Consider the following 25,900-nt stretch of genomic DNA (forward strand, 5'->3'; position numbering starts at 1 on the left):
GAGCGAGGAAAGGGCTATCCAGGGTCAACCCCCACAGTCAACTATTCCATTGCACTGGAAGATGATTCCAAGATTAGCATTTGTTCTGTTTATTAATCCTTTTTGACAACAGTTCATGTTGGTACTTTAAATATTACATGTCACAGTTAAGTACAGTTACATAAATTAACTACAAATCAGAACACACACAGTATTAACTCTTAAAAGATCTTAATGTACAGATATTTCATAAAGCTAGGAGCCAGCTCAAACCTCCTAATCTATTGCACAGAAGTAGTCAAAGTTCAGTGGCTTTAATTCACACTCTTCCTACATAATGTTACAAATTAAAACCCTAAAGGGCTGCAAATGACATGTGAGCCGTCCACTAATAAGAATAACAAGACATCAGGAACGAGGTCTTACAGAAAAGAGGGGTGTAAACTCTTCTGGGTAGAAAATGTTGTTCTTCAGAAGGCTGTGAACTTTCTGAAGTATTACATACCGTTTACTGTAAGAATATTACGAGACATTGTACCACTAAGGCAACGGGTGCTGGATCAGTGGAAAACACTGAGAAGATTATGTTCAGGGAAGCTCGCAGGTGCAACAGACCATCACCACCTCAGCTGCATCTAAATGCATCAGCCAAGGACACCTGATTAGTTAGGCACCAAGAGATACGCTCTGTGAACGAAGAAAATCCACTCTGTTTTCTAGAGTTTTAACTTTCCAAACAGTCTGCCTTAATATGGTATTGAAAAACAGAGTGCTAGCATTACTGATTAGAGTCATACAGCAAAGGCAAATGTTCAGCAGGTTCCTTAAGCAACCCGACATGTTCCAATTTTGGGCTGAGTCCCTGCTATCCCAAATTCAAATCACATTGCTATTATGCAAGCCTGCCACATACTTGCTGCACTAAAGACCTGTTTCTCTTATGACTTCATTTAGAAATCAAATTTAGCCAAGGCGTTAGTAATCTTCAACAGACTTCCAGTGAGAACAATATCAGAACCATCTAAAAATTCGGATTTTTTTTCTACCATCATGCAGAAGGGCGGTATATTAATTCAGTTCCTCTGAACTCTTCACATTTCTTGTAAACATACAATAACTAATTTAAAATATTGTGCACACAAGAGGGAAACAATCTTTAAGTCCAACATACAACCACTTGCACATACATTTAAACTATATTCTATGTTACATAGCATTATCACATCTTGGGCACCTATTGTATTAACATTTACTATGTTACTGTCATGCAAATAAGACGGGTAATATATTAAAGTGGTTTAGCACCAGAAAGTTAGTAGTGTACTTTCAGCAATGCACTTGCTAATAACTAGGCATAAGTAACACATCATACACAGATGGAAACTTACATGTTTTAAATGTTACTTGCAATCCCAGAACAATGCATCTTTAAAATAAAAGCTTGATTCTGCAACAAATATTCCCTTTGGTACCACATACATGCTGTTAGTAGTAACTTGTTGCCTTAGTTGCAATACATTCTGCTGCTATACCCTGCCTTTTACTAGGAAAAGTTCTCTGCATGTGTGTGTATGTATTATGTATGTATATATACACAAATATAAAATTATAATTAAAATAAATGGCCTTATTGTCAGAGAAGTGTACAGACTCAAGTATCCAAATAGGAGAATTAGGTTGGCAGCTACAAATTCTGTGTGTATTTCCTTATAAGAAACTAAAGCTTGCTTTATCTTGGTATATTATTGGCAACATCAAACTATGCAACCTTAAATCAGAGTTCAAAGACAACAGACTGGCTAGCGACACAAGGCTAAGAGTGCTTTCAACTGGCAGCATTTTCAGTTTGCAGTCGCTCAATCAGTTGTTCAGCCTATGAGAGAGAGAAAGCAATGCATTAACTACACCGTTGACCTTCAGTTTACTGAAAATTCCAGTTGAAAAATAGTAAGTGACACTGACAGAGCATTTACTTCTCATTTTTACAGACAAAGCACACAACAGAAGCAGAATACAATGATTGCTTGAAACAGCAAACTCTTTTTCAGTTTCCATCAAATTCCCATTAGGTGATCAGAAGAGGAAACAGAACCTATGAAAGTCAGAGGACGTTTGAGCAAATAAATAGCAGACAAAGCAGTGTGGTTTTAAAGACCTCAGAATACAGCAGTGCTCAGAACAACCAAGCTGAGAGACCTGGAATTCTTTGGGAGACACTCCAGAATGGCGTGTTGTGGCCTCTCATCACCCAACAAGCTGCACACCCGCCACATATGTTGCTGAGGGATGGAATGCATTCACATACGTGGTTCATGTCACGAGATACACATCCACTCTTTGGTTACGTCACTATGCTCACACAAACTTTTCTCATCGTATGGCTATTTATGCATCTAGCGCATAACTGGGACAGCTGTATTTTGTATATGTAACAGCACCAGCCCACAGAGCCCTCAGAAAGGCTCAGGGCAGAAGGAAGTCTGCCAACATTGTTCTAGCAGGCCAAATTGGGCACATGGAGACTAACATGGGCACTTCTGAAACAAATCAGTTTACTGTCAGCCTTTTTTTTTTGCCAGTCCCACTGAATTAATCTTTTAATTTGAATGACTGCTTGAGGTTTTATTAGGGTCTCCAAAGGAACCATGTTAAAAGGTGAAAAGCTTAAGTTTGGCGTGTTTTAAATACACACAGTAAAAATGCAATGAGCTACTTAGGGTAGGAACAACTTAACAGGACTTCAGTAGCTCTTGCAGTTTATTTGCAAATAAAGCTAGATAAAGCATGGAGCAACTGAAAATGAAGTTATCTGAATCTTGTTTTGCATTCTTAAACAAGTATCACATTGAAGCCATTATAATTTAAAAAAAAAAAACAAAGACCCAAAAACAACTCAAGAACATTTTCCAACTTGACAACATGGTAAAATATCTTTTGAAGTGCATCCATGTTGGATAACCAAACTTGGCACAGATCACCCCGAGCTAATCCAAGATAGCAAGCAGTAAAACTACACAGCTATACTTATTTGAGGGCCAAATATCTGCGTGATGCTCTACAATACAGCAGAGACACAACTGCTTTTTTCAAGCTAGGTGAGATCTCCAGCAAGGCACCACTGGGAAGAAGCCAAGTAAGAGGCTGTCTATATTCTTTAGATGAGACAGACCTTTTTCAGCATCTTTGTTTTGGGGCTGTGCAATGACACCAGGATGCTGTAGCTACATTGCAAGGATAGGTTCTTTGCTGCGTCAAAGCAGTGAGAATAAGCCTTAGTCCTTGAGAGAGAGATTTTCAAACAGAGATTTAATCGGTGCCAGTTCAGTCTCATTGCTTATCTCTACTGACATAAATCAGTACAAACGATGTTTTTGTGAAGCAGACACTTATTTTAGTCTGAAGATGACAAGATGAGAAAAACCATGTGAACTGATACAAACAATCATTAAGTGGACATGTTTTTCACCGAAATTGGATGAACCAGGGTATGTACAATACAGTCCATCACATTTGAATATATCCTTTTAAATTAAAGGACAACTACTTATAAAGTGTCCTCAGAAGCACATCACATTAACCTGAGCTACGCATTAGATCCAGAACTACTGTATTGTTTGCTTTTAATGTTATTGGCACTCCATTCCCCTTAATAAGCATAAATATTAAGGTTTTTACCATTATATTTTTCTCAAATAGTTAATGCAAAATATACATAATTAATAATTACAGTAATGACAAAAATAATTGCTCAAAGAATTTTTGGACATAGTTAAAATGTTAGAAAGACATCACATTTTCAGCTTGCAATTGAAAACCTACCAAAAAGCTCATCTGCGTTACACTTACCGTGATAAACCAGTAGGAATTGATTCTGTACATGAGTCTGGATAAGAATCCTAGCTGACTGGCTGGGGCCAGGACGTGGAGATGCAAGTGGGATATTGAGCAGAACGGAGGCCAGTGAAAACCCATTCTTCAGAAAAGGAAAACAAGTAAAATATACTGGTGATGTTAATTCAGGAAGAAGTGGAACATCACAAGTTATTTAACATGATCAACTGAATTAACAGCTCAACTCATTGCATTTTCCTTGTACATAAAGGCAGGAACAAAAATATGCCCTTTCATTACGCTCTCAGGGAACCTTTTCAAAAGCCATTAACCTCCTCCTTCACTTCTCTGTATTTAAGATACATTTGTTAAAAAGGAGAGTTTAAAAAATAAAATGTATCTTAAATATATCATATCTAGCTTTCAGCTGGAAAGCCAACTGCCACTAGATGAATGTAGTTTCTACCTATTTAAATCATGAAGGCCCAGCTCCCTATACTCTAAATTTATACTCCCTACACTTTAAATTATGTTACAATTTACTTTGGCTATCAAAGGCACTGACTTAAACTAAAGGGTACAGCACTGAAATCAAATGAATGCAGGTATGACTGAAAGACAATGCAGTGCCCTGTTTGAATAGGACAAAGTTTACCTCTCTTCGGGAATCTAGGATTTAGAGCGTATTTTCAGCATGTAATGAAAGAGCAGCCTTTTAGGTAAGTTGTTTGAAGTGCCCTCCCTATCCCAAGATGGGGTCAAGGAAGAATCTCAGAGTTGGAATGCAATCTGTGCTGGAAATTCATCAGAAAAAAAGAGTTTATATTCAATGTCAGCACATTCTACTGGAGAAGTCATCCAATAAGTGAACACAGACCCCATTTCCTCAAAAAAATCATACTGCAGTTGTTGCCACCATCTCTAAAATAGCATTCTAAAAAGTAAAAAACATAATAAACACAGGTTTCCATTACATACCTTATATCATTCAAGTCACTAAAATTATTTCTCTGGAGGACAGCTTTTCCAACTTCCATCATTCTCTTCACTATTGAACACAAATAAATTTCATTTAATGTTTAAGTAATATTTTACACATTATATGTCGTCAAGTAATTTTAAAAAGGTATTCTTCAGAATATTAACTTCAACAAACTGATTACACTGAGATCACAAACATGGGTTTTTCAAAATATAAATACCGTAACTACTCATAATGAAACAAATATTGTCAAGACAGTGTTGTGCAATGATTGACATGAAAATTGCCACTGGTACCAGTTTTCACACTAATGATGCTTTTAAGTGTGGTATTATTCTAAGAACTTTGGCCAAAGCCATGCTATCACCACACCCTTATAAAAAAAACCAACAAATATTGATTGGTCAGACGTTTACACTAATGCCAGCGTTATATCTCTACAAAGCTACAGGACTTTGTTCTCTAGGTCCTGTGCAGCCTGGCATAAGTTAGGAAGTTTCAGAGATGGTACATAAATTTAAATTAAAATAAAATAAACCTGTCAGTCCTACTTATTACTAGGACAAAGTTTCATTACTGTATCACTGAGAAAAGAAGCAACCCCAATACAAAAAGTCTCAAGGCAAAAGTCTAAGGAATTGTCCTGAAGCCAAACACATACAGAAGTTGTTTCTGGAGAAAACTACACTATGTTTAGAAGATAAGTACAGCGATGCAAGATTTGCAACACACAACTATAATTCTTTTCTTGCATCACCTGTAAATTTCCCTAAGGTGGAATCTCTTCATGCATGTATGGCTGTAGTTTTTCCTGTTACTCAACACACTTAGCTAGGCATTCCCTGTGAAACAAATTCCAGGACAATGTTTTCTTAAGAAGAAAAAAAAAAAGCCTATCAACAATAAATCATAGTTGCAAGATTTTAGAATTTTATCTTTTCAAAAATTATTGAAGTTTATTGGAACACCATTTCCCTCTTTCTTCCCTCACTCCCTTTTTTCCTGAAAAATAACGTAGCACTTATTTTAAAATATACATTTTATAAAATTCTTCTATAATTTTTCATATAATTTAAAATTGCATATATATCTAAGAAAACGCAATGAAGCAGCACATAAACACTTTAAAAATAAAGCTGCAGTTCCAACAAAGTGCAGAGGCATCTATACTCCATGCAAACAAAAGAGATTTCATGCACTAGTGCAATGTTTTTCTAGAATTGGACAAAAAAATGTGCTATTCTAGAATAGCGCATGGAAGTTCCCAGGAAGGGTAAGTCCCTACCTACACTCACTCACATCACCTATTTCCATGTTTACAACCAAATGGTGCTCAAAGGTGTAATTTACTTGACAACACACTATTTAAGGCTGTGCAAAATTATTTTCCTTTAGGTTAAACACACACTTAGAGCCTTACCTACAGGTATGTGTTCTGTCTTCAGTGTTTTGCAGTTTCCCATGTGCTCCACCGGCACCACCAGATAGTGGTGGGGGGCACCAGGTCTGATATCTCTAAAGCAAACAAGATCTTCATACTAAAAAAAGGGTGCAAACATATTAAACTGATTAGGATGAGGATATTGGCAAGGAGTAGGTAACAAAGTCCATCTTCCCCACACCAATGTGATACTTAATGTCATATTTGAAGTAACTAGCAAAAATCTTAAGATTTTTGGAGCCAGCCTACAGAAAGACTTGTAAGCACGATTTGTGTCCTCAGGTGACCTTCTGCAGTCAGGATTCCTCGGTGTCAGCTTTAAGGTTTTTAGCTGTTGTGCCAGCATTTAAGGATGGCAAGGTATTTTCCTTCTGATCCGTGTTTCACTCCTGTCTCCGTAAAAGAGTTGAGGACCCTTAAGACTACCCCAAACCCACCAAGCCTTTTAAAGCAACGCCCTTCGCCAGCTGGCAGCCCGGGCACCGCCTTACCAAGAGGGAGGGCCGGCACCAGGCGACCGACATACTTCAGGGTTTGATCTTCCATTCTCAAATTAACCCCGTCGGCCCTTTCCTGCTCTCCCGGAGCCCCGCGCCCTCCCCGGTGTCGAGCAGCTCGGGCACTGGGATCCGCACAGGAGCGCTGACACCAGCATGGCGACAGCCACAATTTCGGTCTTCGTTAAAAACCGGAAGCGAACAACCGCCACCCGCCCGGGCCAACAAAAGCCCCTCCGCTGCCAGCGGGGAGTTGGCCGGACCCGCACCTGCGGGAGAGGACAAGGGCAGCGGCGAAGGGCGGAAGCGGCCGCGGGAGCTCCGCCGGCGGGACACCGGGGGAGGCCGCCGCCGCCCGGGCGCCCCTCACCCACCTCGCAGGGGAGCAGCGCCGTGCCCGGCTCCTCCCGGCGGGCGATCCTGCAGAACATGCACTTGCCGTCGTAGCCGCCACCGTTCCCGGCTTCTCCCCCCTCGGCGGCGCCGGCGGCCGCGGCCTCCTCCCCCGCCATGGCCCCTGCCTCTCGCCGGCCGCCCGCAGCCACCGCCCGACGGCCGGGCCCGCGCGCGCCCCCTGCCGGCGCGGCGAAGCGGGGGCGGGGCGGCGCGCTCGCCGCGAGCACCAATGGCGGGGCGCCGGGCCGGGGACCAGCCGCAGGCGCCCGCGGCGGCGCCCCGCCCACCTGCCCGCCTCCTGCGCCGCCAGGGGGCGCGCGCGGGCCGCGGGAAGTGCCCCCTCGCGCGGGGGGGGAAGTGGGCGCGGAAGGCAGCGCGCCCGCGGAGCTTGTGGGCTGCGGCCCCGCCTACCTACAGCTCCTGTGCTAGGGACGGTGCGCTCCAAATGAACTCCGACATAAAGCCCCATCTTTTTAACGAAGCCTTACACGGCTCAAGCAGGAACGTACGGAGTCTTAGATTCACCCCTGAGGCCGGCCAGGTTCTTCTAAGCAGGTAAAATACTGAGCACCCTTCGTGCTTTGAAGCAAACCTCTAGCCGCACACTGAATTACACCCCTGAAGCGTCCACAAAAATACGTGAAGTCTGCTCACTGTAAGTTTTCACTAAAAAAAAAAACCAAAAAAAAAAAGGTACAAACTGGGAATAAAATTAAGTGAATGCATTCTGAGCTCATTCAATTCATAGAATCATAGAATGGTTTAGGCTTTAAATTGACCTTTAAAGGTCATCTAGTCCAACCCCCCTGCAACAAGCAGGGACATCTTCAACCAGATCAGGTTGCTCACAGCCCCGTCCAACCTGACCTTGAATGCTTCCAGGGACGGGCCATCGACCACCTCTCTGGGCAACCTGTTCCAGTGTTTCACCACCCTCATTGCATCAACTGCTTCCAAAGCTAACAGAGGGTATTTCTAAGTGGTAGCTAACCTTCAATTTCTAAAAATGTTTTCTTAATAATTTGTATTTTAAATTGCTTGCACTGTTCATTAGAGTTGCAGAATCCCTGACCACAGAATTTCAATGTTTATGTTCTTCATGCACCCAAATGGCACAAAGTACCTGTCCCACAGACGACAGGCTGTAGTGTTTACAGAAGTAACAAGCTGCAAAATTTAGAATTTAGAGATTTTTCAAAAATGCATTTCTTTCAGAGTAAGCAAGCTCTGCTTGTACAAATAGGACAGGGTTAGCTATTCTACCTGACGAAGCTCATTGGCCAGCATTTGCTGACCTGCAGAGCACGAGGCAATCTCTTTGCCACGAGCTAACCTGCTCCTCTTCTCTGCTATAAACAGGCAAGTGACATCTTGAAAGTTTACACATGAGGATTATTCTGAAAGTAACTGAGTTTCACTTTGCTCTAAAGCCAGCTTTGTATAAAACATCTGGTGCAAAAACTGCACTGAAACCAGCACCAAATCAAACATCCGCACTTACCTGGGTACTTACAAGCCTTAGTGTGAATGAGCATTTCAACACTGTCCTGAATCAAAAATCTTTACCTGAGTACCACTGAAGTACATATGCTTCATGTTGCAAGAACAAGCTTTTGTTCTCCCTCTGAGAGAAAAATTACTAGTGACCGTAATTTTCCTCTTACTTTACATTAAGAAAACTCTTACCGCCATTTCACTCAAAGCAAGGTTCACAGATAGTGTACTTGTTCTGTTTCACGCGTAATCGTAGTTTGTTTTTTCTTAATGCCACCTCTGTATACCATAAACCCAATAAAAGCCAAGAACCAAGTACTTTGAAGACATTGTATGCCTGTGTCTTGCTTGGACAGAAAGAAAAGTACATGAACAAGTATTCAGCAATATAAAATGGGTGCATACAAAAATGATGTACACGGACTTTTGACTTCTGGGAACAGGTTGGTCAAAAAAGATGAGGGAATACGTGTCACTCGCTACAGCCAAGAGAAGCAACGAGAACTACTAGGTCAACTGTTTAACTGTTTACTGGTATTTCTTAGCCCTTTGTCACAGTCTGTCTTTGAGTGAACCCAAAACACAGGTCTATTTTAGGAGATGCCATACCACACAACCCCCCCCCCCCCCCAAAACCTCCCATGTCCTCAGCCATGTTTCTAAAATATGATATTGCTGGAATTCTCTTTTTGAGGGGAGGCGTAGGTATTTGTCAGCATAACTTAAGCTGCATCCTTCTATCTTTAAAATGTACTAAAGTTTGTGAATAAAAGAGAAAACATCTGTAACAAGTTTCTGAATGCATAAATTCCTTTATTGAAAATATTGTGATAGCACTGCATTACATATATTCAATATTCATAGTTTCAAGGGTCACAGAATTTTGATTGAACAAGACTGTTTTGAATATAGACCACAGCGTTTAGATATGCTCTGACAAGGATAATATAATGGAGTAAGTTGTAGATAGCAATAGTGAAATGTATGTAAAATGTTGAACTTGGTTGGTTTGAATTTTTTTTTTTTTTAAACTATTAAGTGGTCTGCCACCATTTAAAAGACCAAACAGTATTAGATATTCCTGGTATCTTCAAAGCGTTATGCTGTTAGCGACTTCCAAAATATTTTACAGCATTACCCATAAGAACTTTATTTATGGCTGTAATCGACCACATAGAAGGGAAGTGTGAAAAGCTCACGTGCAGCGTGTTACAGGCGTACTGTATATAGCACTGATTTTTAGACTGTGAAATTTCTGTGCAGGATTAAGATTTAGTAATGCTTTTGAAAGAAAAACCACTTGGCTTTTTTTTTTTTTTTTAATCTATTCAAAAAGGGAAGAGCAGTAACTAAATGGAGTTGTATTACTCAGTTAATAATATTCCAAAATTAGACTGTATTGTTTTAATGCATGGAAGCACACTACCGTTTCTAAAACCGGCCTTTGTCAGGACAATGACACGTTCGAGGCTAAGGGCAGGACAGCGTCCTAATGTTGGTCGGGCCTGGATTGTGTAAACAAAACCACAGCTTAATGGGAAAGCAGAATTCCTTAGCAAACAGTGAAGATTGCCAATCCTCTGTCACACTCCCTATTTACCAAAATTTTCATTTTGTAACATGGAGTCTTTTCTCTTCAGCATGGGGGGGAGGGGGGAAGGGGGAGAAGTATCTGATTATTTCATGAAAAAAAAAGAATATTTAGTTGCCTGTCAAATCCTAAACCAGCCTGTTGCTTCAAGTCTTTTTCGGGAAGGAAATCATACATATAATTACTAAGAAAACAAGTATTACACTAACATGACCTGGCCTGTTAGGGAAATAGCATTCTTCTCTAAATCTCGATTGTATTTTCTCCTTAACAAATTCTTCAATTTGTAGAGAAATGCTCACAAAAAGCACAGTGGGTGGCTTATTTTGAATCATTTGGTGGTGATACAGAAAAACAATCCTCTCTTAGAAATGTCCTTCATAAACAGTCAAACAATACGAGGGCAGATGCTCAGAGCATGCTGTCCCAATTCTGTTGACTGCAACAGAGCTGATACAGTCTATACCAGGTGGCCATTTGCCCAATGTCTCCATACACTGCCAAAATAATTATTAACAGGAACGTGGCAGCAGAGTTAATAAGAAGCACTATCCACCTTCTTCCTCATCTCAGAAAAAAAAAAAACAAAACAGAATTATGCACTCAAGTGTTTCTGCCAGAAAACAAACCCTCTAATTTGGGTAAAATGAAAACCAAATCTCATTTACAAAATAAAAATACAAAAATTAACTTCAGAAATCAAATAAATTGATTCAGAATAAATGCCAATGCATAAGAAACCTACCTGAATAGTAATTATTTATCAAATTGAGATTTGAAACATTAAAAAACTCATAGCTAATACATTTACAAAAAAAAAAATCTGCTATACAATAACAATAAATAAAAAGATTTAAAAAACATGTTCCCTTAAGTGCTGTGTACACCTATTTCTGATTCTTTTCCATGGCAAACAGTATGCTGTAGATTTTGGTAAGTAACATTTTATTTTTGGTTAGCATTTGTATGTTGAACATAAATACACATGGAATGTACTAGACAGTTATAGTTTTCCCACAGGATCTTTTTCACAGTTACAGAAAAAGTTTTCAACTTACACACCATGAATGTTTTCATAAGCATCATATCTTCGATGGAGGGGTATTGGAGGAGGAAGTATAAAACACTTCAGACTGATCTCTTACTGTTCTGTCTCTTACCGCCTCTCAAAACCAGCTCTGTTTTTTCTTGGGTTGGTTGGTTGGGGTTTTTTTGCGTAGTCATGCGCTGGTACAAACTTGAGGAAAAAGCGTGTAACGTTGTGAAGCAGCCTGCACCTTCTATTTAGCTTTTAAGTGCCTAATGGATCCAGTCCTTAAGGCAGACAGTATTTCACTCAAATGTCCATACTTCTACATCTTGTATTATGAAATCTTCTTTCTTAGATAAGATGTCATTATTAAAGGTGCTGCAGGAATTGCTTCGCCCGTGATACAAATCTGCATCTAACCATAAGCCAAACCGGCCACTAAAAAGGAAATACACAACAAATTTCAGGTTATATATAACAGTAAAAATACTGGAAGCTGTAGAAACAACCAGAGGAGCGATACGGAGGAATCTAGGTAATTCTGAGGACCTCTTAGACTGACTGTGAAGAGCTCAATCCTGGCAAAGCGCTTGCCAAGAAGCTCGCAGAGCAGTCCCCTCGCTTTTGTGTGCACCAGCGAGTGGGGCTAAGCGCAGGACCGAGCGTGTGCCCGTGGCCCCCCGTGCCATTCGGCTGTTCGCACCGGCAGCTGTGGCTGAGGCTGACACCAGGGCGTGGACGTTGGGGTCCCTTCCCCGGCTGTTTGGATATGGACACGGCCCCTTCTGGCTTAGGAGGAGGAAGAGGGGTGTTTATACACTCCTGATGCAAACCATGCCCAGATGTTCCGTGGTGCCGCCTGCAGTCAGCTTTAGTTAGTTGTATAGCCTTAGCCCTTGTTTTCATACCCACTGACCTTTGAAACTTAGGACCTGATTAAGCACTGTCTGTATCCTTGCTCTGTGTATCAACAGAATAATGACAATTTAATAAAGACCACGTGAGAAACCTTAGAAGCTGATGGCAAAACTGCCATTCGAGATTATCTTCCAGTGGCAAACCTCTTCAGCAACGAGACATGTATCTACTCAAAACATGTTTTTCTTCTAGCTAAAAAAAAAAAAAAAAAACAACCCACCAACAAACCCTACTTGCCTAACATCAGTCACTCTCTTTAAGTAATGGAAATCGCTCTGGGTCTATAACAGAAATCAGATTGCTGAGGTATCTGCCCTAAACAGTTTACTAAAACTAAGTTCAGCCATTTTACTGATCAGTTTTTCTTGCAACTACCATTGTTCCTATTCTCATTAAAAAAAAAAAGTTAGCTACATGATTTGAAAACCAAACATTCACTCACCCTCCACCTCCAAGCTCCAGAGAGCTGGTGTCTCCATTGATGAAATAGGTGTTCTCTCCACTCCATTTGAATACCTGAGGAGGGGAAAAAAACTAAATATATTTGGACTGCGAGCGTTCTTGTACTTTAAAGCTACTCGGGACAGACTCTTAGCAGGTATTTTTTGGTGTGATCATATTTTATTTTATTTTTTTCTTGAAGGGGGAAGAGGAAGAGGTAATAGGTAGAAAGTAAAGCAACAATACATATTTAAAACTAGGAACAAGGCACCCTAATCCTTTTTAAAATTCTGCTTGCATCTCTAAATCAACAGGCATTCTGTTAAGGAACAATTTGTTCAATATTGAAAAATGCATAAGCCATGAACATTAAGGGGCATTTCAGCAGCACTCTTATCTCTGGTTTGTTGTCACTGTGATCCTAAGTGCGTGTGAAATTATACCTTATTCTTGATATCACTGCCTTCCAAGGTGAGTCTTTGACAGTCCACTCCTTAGTCCTCCCTGCTTCCCCCTTCAATCCACTTAAAACCCTCTCCTCACCCTTATAGACTGTCCTCTCGGCACTTCAGATAATTACAGCCACTTTTGCTTAAAGCATTGCATTGAAGCAGCGAGTGATTAACTGCATTCATCAACAGCCGGCACGTCTTCTAAACTCAAATATGCTGTCTTCATAAAAATCTCACTTTCAGAAGTGGAACCCAAAAACCTTATTTGAGAAAGTGATCACCCACTTACCTTGAAATGTGGACTGAATGTGTAGAGGAATGTTTCACCAGTGCCATAGTAATGGTCACTAAACCTGAAGGGATGTGTAGCATATGCTCCAAATATCTGTCAGAATAAAATGATTAAACTACTTTTGAGGACAGTACAAATTTCAAGAGAAAAAACCCTAAACATTTCAAAATACTTTCTAAAGAAAACTGAGCTGGTGTTTCATGTTAGAACCACCAACTAGTAAAGTACATCAGATGAGCAAGTACTCCTGCAAATCTTTTGTATCCTGCAAGTTAAAAGCCAGATGACAACAATGGCAACAGGAATGCTGACTCTAGGAGCTATTGAAGTACTAGACCTCCACAGAGGCATTATTTGTGACAGCTCATTAACTGAGATACCTAAGGAAGATACTTCCATGGGCACTATTAAAAGGGGCACTCATTGCAATTATGAAGCTGGGGGGGGGGGGTGATATTTCTATTAGTGCTGATGTACTTTCCTGCCTGTAAGTTTAGTTTAAGCAGTAGAAAATATAAAGGAAAACACCAATGTCTTATTTTGGTATGATGTCACTTCATGTTATGACTAGCACTTCACTTTTTATAATGTTGCCCTTTCCCTCGAAGCCCCGCAGAACAAGCACTCCTTACCTGGTTGTCCATATCCTTGATGACAAGGAGAACTGGACTGTCGAGAGATGCTGATTTACGGTACAGAGTCTTCAGGCTAGTCCCGTGCTCCAGTGTACTGTACGCAAGCCGCCACGGATAACCCTGCACTCGTGCAGGCAGGCGCCGGGCAAGCTGGGTAATGAACAGGGGAAAACGGTTACATATTCAAGAGGCTGGGTCACAGGTGGTGTCCCAGACTATTCCTTTTCTACAGGGGCTTCTAAGCCAAAAAATGGCTGTCAAGGGAGCAGCTGATGCCAGCAGCTTAACACCTCTGCCACATGCATGTGGCCTTGCACTCTGAGCCCAACTGTCTGCATTCACACCACCTGTGAAAGAGATTTCAGAACTGGCACTGCCTCTCCGAGCACTGAAAGAGTTGCCAGTCCTCCATATCACAACTCAAGCTCCAGAGCTGCAAACTCTCCAAGTGAGCCAGTGCTGCAGCAAACAGACCTTGCACAAGGGCACTCCAACATACTAAGTACTTTCCAAACTCTTAAAAAGCATTGGTATTGCCTCCAGAAGGCAGAATGTCCCACACTCGGCAGAGACAGCACCACAGCTAACAAGGAAACTTGAGGTTTTTCTAGCCATACCTGCTCTATGTGCATATTCTCCAGGAGAGCACTGTGATGCTTTAAGACAGGCAAAGTATCATCATCATCTTCTTCATAGTAACTGCAAACGCTCTTTCGTCGTTTTGCTTCTTCTACAGTAATGATCTGAGGCAAGAGAACAAGTGTCCAACCTAAAGCATAGCTCTTACATTGTCAATCCTCTGTTGAAGCAAAATCTATTTAAAACAACGTACTCCTCAGCTATTACACTGTGTGGAGCAAAACCTGGCAACATATCTTTGAGACAGCACAGCCAGAATTTCTTCACGCCCTGGTGACCTTCCACAGCTGTAGAGTTCTTTGGGGTTAATAAACATTGAGGTAACCAGGTGACATCATGCGGTCAGTCTCAGACATACTTGGTCCCAAGTCAGAAGACGAAAGTGCACCTACTTCTTCCGAGGCACACTACGTGCATCTGAACTAGATGTCTTATGGGAGTCTAAATGAGGAGGACACAGAAGCTTGTTTTCTCTCATGCAGCTAGTTGAGTACATTAATTATTTTCTCAGGTGCTAATGCATGAGAATATGAAAAAGTTTAAAATTTCACTTCTTTTTATTAAAACAGCAGCTTTTTCCTGGTTTTCTTTACTGACTCAGACATGGGTTTGTGTATACAAACTGAAACAGAATGAATATAGCCAAGAAGTAAAAATGTAAATCAACTTGAACAGGTATTCGATTCTGTCTTACAGGAAATGTACTAAGTAAGATTTTGAGCATCCAGTTTACGTAAGTTCTTGAAAATACTCATTCTGAGAGTCGAGGTCTTTATAAAATACATTCTTAGTTGAAAATGATCAAACAGCTCTTTGGAAACTTCTATATACTCCTTTGCTTAAGACTTTATAAAGTGAGCACATTGTAATATTTTAAAAAGTGAGTCCATATAAATATTTCTAACATTAGGTTTGAATTTAAATACTTATAAAACGAAGCACAGACTTCTTTCCAGCAACTACAGGTAAGCCACGCTACCTTTTCCCATAAAGCTGGAAACAAAATGAGAATGTGAGTCCATACACTTAATATTTGTCTATAAAAGGACTCAGCAGCCTACAAGGTGCTGAGAGAGACAGGAGACAAACTCTGAACCCCACGCAGCATGGGTAGCAAACAGGAGCCCAAACGTGGCGCGCGGCAGGAGCTCACAGGCTGGCAGCACCCATGGTGCCCAGAGCTCACCGCAGAGGGGAAGACACTGCCTCACCCCTTGGCGGCAGGGGTCCGGGTGTCCTGGCTCCCAACAAGCTGCTGCTAGGGTGCTCGGCCTCCCGGCTGGCAGAGAGCATCACCTGGCACAGCCGGAAAGCTGCTAACTCTTCAGGGCAGCTCAGGGTGCTCAGTGAGCAACAGGAGCCTCAGCTCCACACAGCAGTGGGAGGTGATATGAGGCACACTGTGCCCGGCAGCAGGGTTTAGCTGGGGCTTGGTGTCACCATTGGAAACAGGAAGCAACAGCAAGAACTCAAAGATGGGGCTGATGAGAAAGAAAAGGGGAAGCAAGGAGGCCGAACTCCAAAACAAACAGGAAACCTTAAACTGCCTTCCTTCCATGAGCATATCACCACAGAGGTCTTATCTTGGAGCAACAACCTCAAGATGTGGCTGCAGAGCATGCTGCGCCGCTGCCACACACCTCCCTACAAATATGGCTTCCAAACAACTTTCACATTACACGTGGATAAAGTTTTGCATAACTCCTCCACGCCTTCACGATCACTGCTTGGACTTGCAGAAGCTGTCAACAGTCGAGACAATTGCCAAGAAGTGCCTGGAGGTCCTACACACACCTGCCCCACAGGCGAGAAAGCAAATGCACTGGACTGACTCCAGGTGCAGATTTAACCACACCACAAAGCACAGAAGGCGCTTTTCATGAAGACCAGGACTGGTGAGGAGTTCACTGTGGGTAGGACAAAGCCTTAATACCATCAGTCACACCTAGCATCTCCAGTGGGATGAGAGCAACACATCCGCTGCACACGCTCATGTCCAGCCCGCAGTGACCTGCGGACGCCTGGAGCCGAGCCCAGGGCAGCCACCCCGAGCAGGGCACCCAGGCACTGGCACTCCAATGCACACAGCAGGGTTAGGAAAAGAGAAGAGGGCAGGACCACAGGGCAAAATCCAGCCTGCAGAACTAATGTTGTTACGTGCCCCTGCGCACCCGGGCAGTACAGGTATTGCTGCCAGTGATACTGCAAGAGCTGTACAGCTGCATCCTGCCCCGCCAGCCCAGGCTCAGAAGGATCTAGTCCTGGGTCTTCTGAGACTGCAGAGAATCCCGTGCTGGAAAATTTTTCATATGGCCAATTTCAGGGAAGGTTTGCACTGCAAAATTAAGATCATTTTTAAAGAAACCAACAAACCGTTAAAGGAAAATGGTCTTTCTGCTTTTATCCTTGTGTTTTTTTCCACCTCCTGAATGGTTTTCCTCTCCTCCTCATCTCCCAGGCCATTATTTTATTTTACCCTTTTTTTTTTTTTTTTTTTTTTTTTTTAAAATGAACACCTTTTTCATCTTAAATCAGAGTACCCAACTCCTCTTTCGAAGACTATTTTCTAGGAATAGTCCCCCTCTGGGGGCGGGGGGGAAGTATCACAGTAAATGAACCAGCAACAGGTATCTGTAGCAAAATGCAACCAAACTCAGAGACACAGGCAACCACAGAAAACCTGTTAACACAGCTGTAAATTGCAAATCGACTCCAAAGACAGACAAGCCCCCCTCTTCACTGCATAGATACCGACTCAGTCTGTAACTGAAGTGCACATTTGAATGAAGTTCAGAGTCAACAACTGCAGAAAAAGTGATCTGCAAGATCAGATATTTACAGACCACACAAAAGCACAAGCAGGTGAAAAGAACCAACCACTACAGAAACTGGATCTATAAAATCTTTTAAACATTTTACAGTACTGAGAAAGGAAGCTACCTGGGGTGGAAATACCCTCTTAAAATTCATCTGAGTACAGAGCACATTTTTTACTAGGACAGAAGTGCTGTATCAGATCCACGCTGTTCAAACAGGGACACAATTCAACATACCTCCACAAAAGGTTCCTCCTGGTCAGGTCTGGCACAGTAAAGAATTCGAATAGTCAAAGGCGTTTGTTTCCCCTTCATCATCTACCAGTTTATTTTGCAGTATCCACTACACTGCCCTGCTCTAGTGGCAAGAGCTCTCACCCACGAGCATGACAGACAGCTACTGCCCGTGGCTCGCTGTGATAAAATTGTTTCTATGCTTCGCTGCAATCACACTTTCTGTTTCCCCACAAGGGAGAGTGAAACTTTCACAGTAATCATGCCCAAATTTGGACTTTCAATAGAGGTTTCCTGGCAGACCTACTTTAAATTTGTAAAGCCTGAATGTATTACAAATAAGAGACACACCTTTAGAAGCAGTTTCCAGCTAATTCTTCTCCCAATACATATTTAAATAAAACAATGAGACACAAGCTCCCAGTGTGGCCAGATCTCTCCCACCTCTGTTCTTTGGATCACTGGCCCTCCTCCTTCATTTCGGTTTTAGAAAAATGGCATGCAAATAACAACTGAACAGTGAAATCTAGTGCAATATATGACTGCACTCAGCTCTGAGCAAAACAAGGAATGAAGATTTTTTTTTTTTTTTCATCTTGCAGTTCACAAAGCACCAACATTAAGAAACTACAAAACTGTAAATATAAAGGCTGTTTGGGTTTAGCGGTGATGTTGCCACATTTCAAATGACAAGCCCCACTCCTGAGCTCTGCTTTTGAACAGGACAACATACATTGAAGACAGAAATGCTCAAAAAAAAAAAAAAAAAGAGGGCAGTACAATTTTAAAAACAAGTTTATGTTTAAGACAAATAATCAGATCACTTTTTAAATCACCATCAAGATATTTCCCACTTAGTGATTTATTTGTTTCTTAATTTATCCCATATCCTTAGCACAGGAAGTGCTTCAGCGTTCAGAAATATCATCTAAAAACGTGTGTAAGCTTATTTCCCTTATAAACTAGGCTTTGTATGCACAAGAGACAGACCGATAACACACACAGGCATGCAAAGTAGTTAAAACAGATTGCAAAAGCCCCCGTATGAAAAAGCCAAATTGCGAGGATAAAACTTATCCATCTTACAACCAATATTCAAATAGTATTTCTGCGTGCACCTGAGAAGCAAGGGTCTGGCACATCACCACCTACCAATCCATTTCAACCAGCACACAGGAGTCTGTTGGTGCTTATGTGTACATAATACATTTTGCAGATTTTATTTGTAGCATATAAATACAATACGAATTTAGCAATACTGACAACATACACCTGTATAGTTTTGCAAAAGGCTAACATCACATAAGCAAAATATTTACACAACTTCTGCTGGTTGCACACCAGAGAGCTCCCAGTTGTTTGCCTGCTCTTTCTAGGAAGAGAAAAAAGGAGGACTGAAGGAATATGAGTACATTTGTGAGACAGATACAAGCCTTGAGGAGACTCCTATATGAAGCAGCAAGTGTTATAAAGAAACATCATAGAAATCATCAAAAGAGCAAGTGCTGAGATTCTTAACAAAGGATGCATCCTTCATACACACATGCTTCACGTAAAGTCAGAAAGCACTCACCTCCCAGCTTTTAGTAGTGGGCTCACTGAAGAAGTTGTCTATCATGTCAAGCTCCTCCTTTTCTACCACAACAAAGCCTTGCTCTTTGGCATCTTTCCCATATATTTCTGGTGACCACTGAACAAAAAATGTGTACAAGTGATCCACCCTGTAAAGAGAAGAGGAGGAGACAACTGTTGTTCAATGGTCCATGAACACAGTACTGTCATGTAGTACAGAGGTTTTGCCCACTGACAAAGAAGGGACAACCTACACAAATAGGATACCCGTGTGATTCCACCCACACAAGGCAACAACTCCCTCTGCCTGGCAGCCTGAATTACTTCAAGGTTTCTCTGCTTTCACTCCCCACAATATATTTTTCTCCTCCCTTTGCTATACACACAGCCAAAGCATCACGGTAAAACTAAGTGGCTTGTCCAGTCCCACACAATCCATATCAAGAAGTCAAACTGACTGGTAGTAGGTCATACTCACAAAAGTCAAGTCCATAAAAAACTCGCTTTACTTATTTAGTTTGATCTCCTGCATAAAACAAGCCATAAGAGATCACCAGTAAAGTCTGCACCACATTTCTAGCTGCCCTCTAAAAGTTATAGAGACTAACCATGAACCAATTCTTCATTCTATTAGCATAATGAAAATAAGCAGTTACTGACAGCTTTGCTAATGATATACTACCAGCCGTGTACGCACTTCCATAAATGCAGTCAGCTCTCAATCACTGTCTTTAAAGACATGTTTGTTGACAACATCCGTAACAAACAGTGAAATAATTTCTGAAGAAGGAATTTATGTCGTACAGTAAAATTAAAATGAACATATGCAATTTCAAACAGGAATATGACAGTGGATCCACTGTACAAGAAGTTGAATTGCCAGCAAAAAAAAAAAAAAAAAAAAAAAAAAATCAAACCCCAATTAAAGAGAGCAGATAGAAAGACAGTAAGTACTTATGACACTGGATCCTTCTCCAGTTATTCACCAGAAAGTTTTGTCCAGCAATTCCTTGATCAATATAAAACCAGAAAAATCTTAAGAGAAATTTAGACATTTTCCCCCTATATTTCAAGTTACTTAGATTTATATATATGCACAAATAATCTTAAAAGACCATTTCAGCACTGTTGGATTCTGTTCAGGGTCACTAATATAACTACAGAGATTTTTCCAATCAAGTCTACATTTTTTTGTTCTACACCTACCAACGAGGGCTAGAGTCTGATGTCAGTTCTAACTGCATAAACTGACAGCCCTGAAATTGTTGCCTGCTCATGACAGCTACACTAATTCACAGTCAAAGTGAGATATTTGGAGGGGCTTGACTCACTTTGGCCTCAAGAAATTTGGATCTAATTTCCACTACCCTCAGAAAGAATAAAGAATTGACTTTGCTTCATCATGGAAATGTCCTCTTAATCATGAAAAAGGAACAAATGAGCATTGCCATCAGTTTTTTCTCTTCTCCTTTGCATATTCACAAACGCTTCTGTGGTGCATGGCTAACATGTTCTAGCAGAGTTCAAATTTTTGTTATCAAATAACAACTGTACCTGTGAAACATTTTTAATATACACAACCAAATACGGTTTTAGTACAATTGTCCTAAATTTATGAACACCCAACACTAGTTCTTGAGGCATCAGCAGCCTCCCTTCATCAAGAACAAGTAAGGTAGCTAATGTTGATATTAAAGTAAAAATTTTAGCTGCTGCTCATTCCTCTGAAGCAACACACACACAAAAGAGATCAAGGTAGTACTGTGCAAACAATCTGTCTTTGGGATAGTTCTCGCCAATAATTGCCTGGAAAAGGCTAAACGAGGGTCACACTCCCATTGCCGAGGGTTCCCCCCTTCTTTGTGAGAAGCCACGTGATTGCTTACAAGTTTGCATAGATCTAAAACCAGTGAACTATGGAAGGCACTTCTAAAAGCCATATCACCTCATTTTAGCCAAGACCTTTTCTTCTAACTGCAGAAGTTTTCCCACATCAACAGGTGCCACTCAGCATGCCCTGTTCCTCTTCACTTGCTCACAGAGGCTTCAGAAAGAGCAGTATGATCATCTCTTTGCTAACTAATGTGAGTTTTAACTGAAAGAGACATTTAACTTGAGCACTGTGTATTTTATGTGCAGTAGTCCTAGTCTGGAAAGCTAACTACTTAATTCCTACAAATCCCTATGAAAGAACAATAAAACTAGTGGTTGCTGCTGTCTGGCTAAGATCAGTTTGAAAGCACATTCATGCAGGTGGGTGGAGGAGAGCAGCATACTCTCATCTCAGAATCGCAGAACATACTTAGGTTGTAAGGCACCTCTGGAGATCATTTAGGCCAACTTCTGTTTACAGCAGAGCTAACTTCCAGGTTAGAGGAGGTCACATAGTCTTGTCCATTTGCAGTTGTGAAAATCTCCAGCAGAGATTCTACAACCTCTCCATGCAACCTGTTCCATGCATAACCAGTCTCATGTTTTTTTTCTCTTCTACCTAATCACAATTTCCTCCGATGCACGCAGCATGTGATCTGAGAAGGGTCTGGCGCCATCCTACTTTTTTTTGCTCTTCCCCCCACCCTTTTTTAACCATGTGTCCAAAAGGAAGAGGGGAATAACCACCACCCAAGATGCTGGCTATGCTCTTCCTTATGTGGGCCAGCAAGAAGTGAAACCTTCATTACTGCAAAGACACATTGCTGACTTATGCTGAGTTTGTTCTCAACTTCCCCAGCTCCTTTTCCGCAGAGCTACTCCCCAGGCCACCCATCCCCAGACCGTACCACTGCAGGGATTGCTCCACCCCACATGCACAACTTTGCATTTGCCTTTTCTGAACTTCTGACGTTTCTGTCAGCCTATTCCTCCGTGTTGAAGTCCCTCTGAACAGCAGCCCTGCCCTCCAATGTATGAACACTCCCCAAATTTGGTGTCATTCCCCAGAATGACAAAGGTGTATTCTGTCCCAATGTCCATGTCACTGATGAAGGCATTAAACAGTATCAGTCCCCAAGGAATACCACTTGCACCTGGCTGCCACTCAGACTAGCTATCAACCCTTTGAGCCCAATGGTACAGTGAGTTCTACAGTAGACCTGGTAGTCTACCTGTCCAGGTCACATCTCTCCAGTTTCGCTATAAGGATACTATAGGAGACTGTGTTGAAAGCCTTACTAAGATCACGGCAAAAACAACAATCCCTTGCTCTCTCCTTGTTCACAGAGCTAGCCATCTCAAACAGAAAAGTGATCTGGTTGGTAGAAAAACAATCTGCCCTTGGTAAATCTACAATAGCTATTCCTGATCACTTCTTGCCCTTCATGTGCTTGGAAACGGCGTCTGTAAGGATGTGCTTCATAATCTTCCAAGGGACTGAGGTGAAGCTGACTGCCCTCTGCTCCCACAGATCCTCCTCGATTTTTCTGAAGATGGTTGCTGCATTTCTTTCCAATTATTAAGGACATCTCCCAGTGATCATAACCTTTCAAAGGATGATGGAAAGCAGCATTGCAATAACATCAACCAACTTCCTCAGTACACCCAGAATATTTCCTGTCAGGCCCCACGGACCTGTATATGCTCAGTTTATTTAAGTAGTCCATAACTAAGTTTTCCTCTACAATGGACAGATGCTAAATAAATCCAGACACTCCAGATTTAAGTAGCAGCAGCATAAAATGAGAAATAAGTGACTGCAGAAGCGAGGTCATTCTGAAAGGGGATGCAGAGCGTCCCTTCTCTGTTAATAAAATTATAACATTATGCTATAGTGGTATTTCCAAGCTACCAAATCGAAAAAATTGGAGACAATTTTTAAATTGAAAAACCACTGCTTGAGGAACTCTCTTACAGCCAACTTGACAGCTGCAAGGAAATTTATCCTAGAACTCAATAGCTGTTTTGGTGATCACATGCCTATGAGTGTGACATGCACTAACAGAGAAATATCAACAAAACATAAAAGTACTTGGAAAGGAACAACTTCAGAGACCTGAAGTTAATCACTCCAGAAAGAAATTATTCAAAAGGAAAAGATGATAACAGGAAACTTTTTTTTTAACAAAAAAACAACCTAGGAGACACAAAACAAAAATGAAAGATGGAACACTGACTAAAGAGGGACCCTCCCCCGCTGTAGCCAGATTAAAAGGAAAGTGAATATGCTTACAAATATGTTCATAGTAACACACACGCAGAGGGCACAAAAATGTAAAAATAAGTGTTTATAGTGAAGGATATACGTTCAGTAGAAAATCAGTTTTGGAGAGTACAAAACAGGACATAAAGATTATGACAGCGAAGCGATAAAATCAGTGTAAGACAAAAGCTTCACGGAGTATTTACACCACTGCATTGCTTAATAAATTGGGCACAATCAGCTGTATGTGTGAATGCATCCAAACAGAGGAACACACACTGAAGAACAATGAGCAGAGGCCATGCTTGCAGGATGGTACTTGACCCTTGGCAGAAAGACCCTAGAGACCTGAGATAATGGCTCTGAATTTTGGAGCAAGAGCTCCGCACCAGCACACTGATGACAATACTTGGTGTGATCCTTGAATGTACCAAGAAAGTAACATTCAGCGGAAGGAATGAGATTGTGTTTAGTTTGGTGTTTGACACTTTGGTGACCACCGCTGGAATACTCTGCCCACCTCTGGTGCACCATTCCCAAGTCATGCCCAAGTGCTGCAGCTTAGAGATGCAAAACCAACTGCCATACAGCAAGAGGCAAAAGGAGTTATTTAGCTTGCAAGAGCAATAGCCTGTGATAGCGTACATTAAGAAGAACTGACTCCTGGTAATACAGATAAAACCACAACCAGGAACCGGAAGCCAGGAACATTAAACTAGGTATACAGTGCACCGAAAAAGAGCAAAGGTAATTATCAATAAAATACACCAGACAACTTGTCAAGTTACAGGTGATTCTCGAGGGGGAACCGTAAATGATTTCTCTTCTAAAAGATATACTTTAATTTAGGAAGTCCCAAACTGACCATCATCACCACCACTGTTTCTGTTGATACAGCAACAATATCTGACTTCTTAGAGGGCAGAGGCAAATCAGTTTTCCATAAATGAATGTCTTCAGGTCAGTCAGAGGTGGGAGGGGGGCTACTTCCAAATTTGTGTGCTTGGGTGATGGGGGAGGGTTTGTGCATCCTGTGATACATGTACAAAGGCTCTAAGTCCAACCACAGCTCCTGGCCTAGAAACAGGCATTAATGCAGAGAAGTCCTATGACTTTGTTATAAACATGCCTGACTACATAATGATGATGATTCTTCATGAATCTTATGAGGGCTAAGGTATCGTAAGCCCTCATATGCTTATGTGAGCTTACATAAACTTATATGAGCCCTCATTGTAAGACATTAAGCTATAGATACAAACAGGTTTTCATAGGTTTCATCTGTATAGTTTGATACTTTATTTATCAGGAGTCTAGAAGTACTGTATTTGTAGAAGGCTAATTCAAAAGGAGTCTAAATCTAAGCTTTATGCTACCTATTCCATTACATTAACAGGAGCATGGAAGAGTGATCGTTCACCGTCAGGACCATCTTAATCATCATCCCTTTATGCAAAGTCCTGCGTAAGTGCATGGAAGCATCATGTAGGTATTGACTCCAGCTAGCTGTGCTACAAGTTCTTCCAGAGCTCTTTTTGAGACTTTTTTGCCTCAGTCTTCACCAGCAAGTGCTCCAGCCACACCACCCAAGACGCAGAAGGCAAAGGCAGGGACTGGGAGAATGAAGAACTGCCCACCGTAGGAGAACATCAGGTTCGAGACCATCTAAGGAACATGAAGGTGCACAAGTCCATGGGACCTGATGAGATGCATCCGCGGGTCCTGAGGGAACTGGCGGATGAAGTGGCTAAGCCACTATCCATCATATTTGAGAAGTCATGGCAGTCCGGGGAAGTTCCCACTGACTGGAAAAGGGGAAACATAACCCCCACTTTTAAAAAGGGAAAAAAGGAAGACCCGGGGAACTACAGGCCAGTCAGTCTCACCTCTGTGCCCAGCAAGATCATGGAGCGGATCCTCCTGGAAACTGTGCTAGGGCACATGGAAAATAAGGAGGTGACTGGTGACAGCCAACATGGCTTCACTAAGGGCAAATCGTGCCTGACAAATTTGGTGGCCTTCTACGACGGGATTACAGCGTTGGTGGATAAGGGAAGAGCAACGGACGTCATCTACCTCGACTTGTGCAAAGCATTTGACTCTGTCCTGCATGACATCCTTGTCTCTAAATTGGAGAGACATGGATTTGACAGATGGACCACTCGGTGGATAAGGAACTGCCTGGATGGCCACACTCAAAGAGCTGCGGTCAACGGCTCGATGTCCAAGTGGAGACCAGTGACGAGCGGCATTCCTCAGGGGTCGGTATTGGGACCAGCACTGTTTAACATCTTTGTCGGCGACACGGACAGTGGGATTGAGTGCGCCCTCAGCAAGTTTGCCGACGACACCAAGCTGTGTGCAGTGTGGTCGACATGCCACCCAGAGGGACCTTGACAGGCTTGAGAGGTGGGCCTGTGCTAACCTCATGAAGTTCAACAAGGCCAAGTGCAAGGTCCCACACATGGGTCGGGTCAATCCCAAGCACAAATACAGGCTGGGCGATGAGTGGATTGAGAGCAGCC

General features: G+C 41.8%; 2 protein-coding genes across 8 annotated transcripts in view; both read right to left on the reverse strand.

Annotated features, from left to right (window-relative positions):
* Nucleotides 1–69: 69 nt before the first annotated feature.
* HINT3 (histidine triad nucleotide binding protein 3) lies at nt 70–7,242 on the reverse strand. Its single transcript, XM_050893809.1, has 5 exons — nt 7,105–7,242; nt 6,213–6,330; nt 4,789–4,858; nt 3,826–3,952; nt 70–1,852 (listed from the first exon to the last, which is right to left on the reverse strand). Exons 1-5 carry the CDS (start codon nt 7,240–7,242, stop codon nt 1,805–1,807), a joined length of 501 nt encoding a protein of 166 aa, XP_050749766.1. The 3' UTR covers nt 70–1,804.
* A 2,178-nt stretch (nt 7,243–9,420) lies between these two features.
* The window catches only part of NCOA7 (nuclear receptor coactivator 7), a 100,839-nt gene continuing 84,359 nt past the window's right edge, over nt 9,421–25,900 (reverse strand). For 6 of the 7 annotated variants that reach the window (XM_050893392.1, XM_050893393.1, XM_050893388.1 and 3 more), the window contains exons 11-16: nt 19,242–19,389; nt 14,597–14,722; nt 13,977–14,129; nt 13,342–13,437; nt 12,602–12,675; nt 9,421–11,679 (exon numbers count right to left, since the gene is read on the reverse strand). In XM_050893392.1, the coding sequence (XP_050749349.1) occupies nt 11,544–11,679; nt 12,602–12,675; nt 13,342–13,437; nt 13,977–14,129; nt 14,597–14,722; nt 19,242–19,389 (733 nt within the window). In that variant the 3' untranslated portion in view covers nt 9,421–11,543. Of the gene's footprint in view, nt 11,680–12,601; nt 12,676–13,341; nt 13,438–13,976; nt 14,130–14,596; nt 14,723–17,671; nt 17,750–19,241; nt 19,390–25,900 lie in introns of those variants that run through there. The other variant, XM_050893394.1, reaches the window with a different exon arrangement.

The sequence above is a fragment of the Gymnogyps californianus genome, chromosome 3 (genome assembly GCF_018139145.2).
Source record: "Gymnogyps californianus isolate 813 chromosome 3, ASM1813914v2, whole genome shotgun sequence".
In the NCBI taxonomy this organism is placed as follows: Eukaryota; Metazoa; Chordata; class Aves; order Accipitriformes; family Cathartidae; genus Gymnogyps; species Gymnogyps californianus.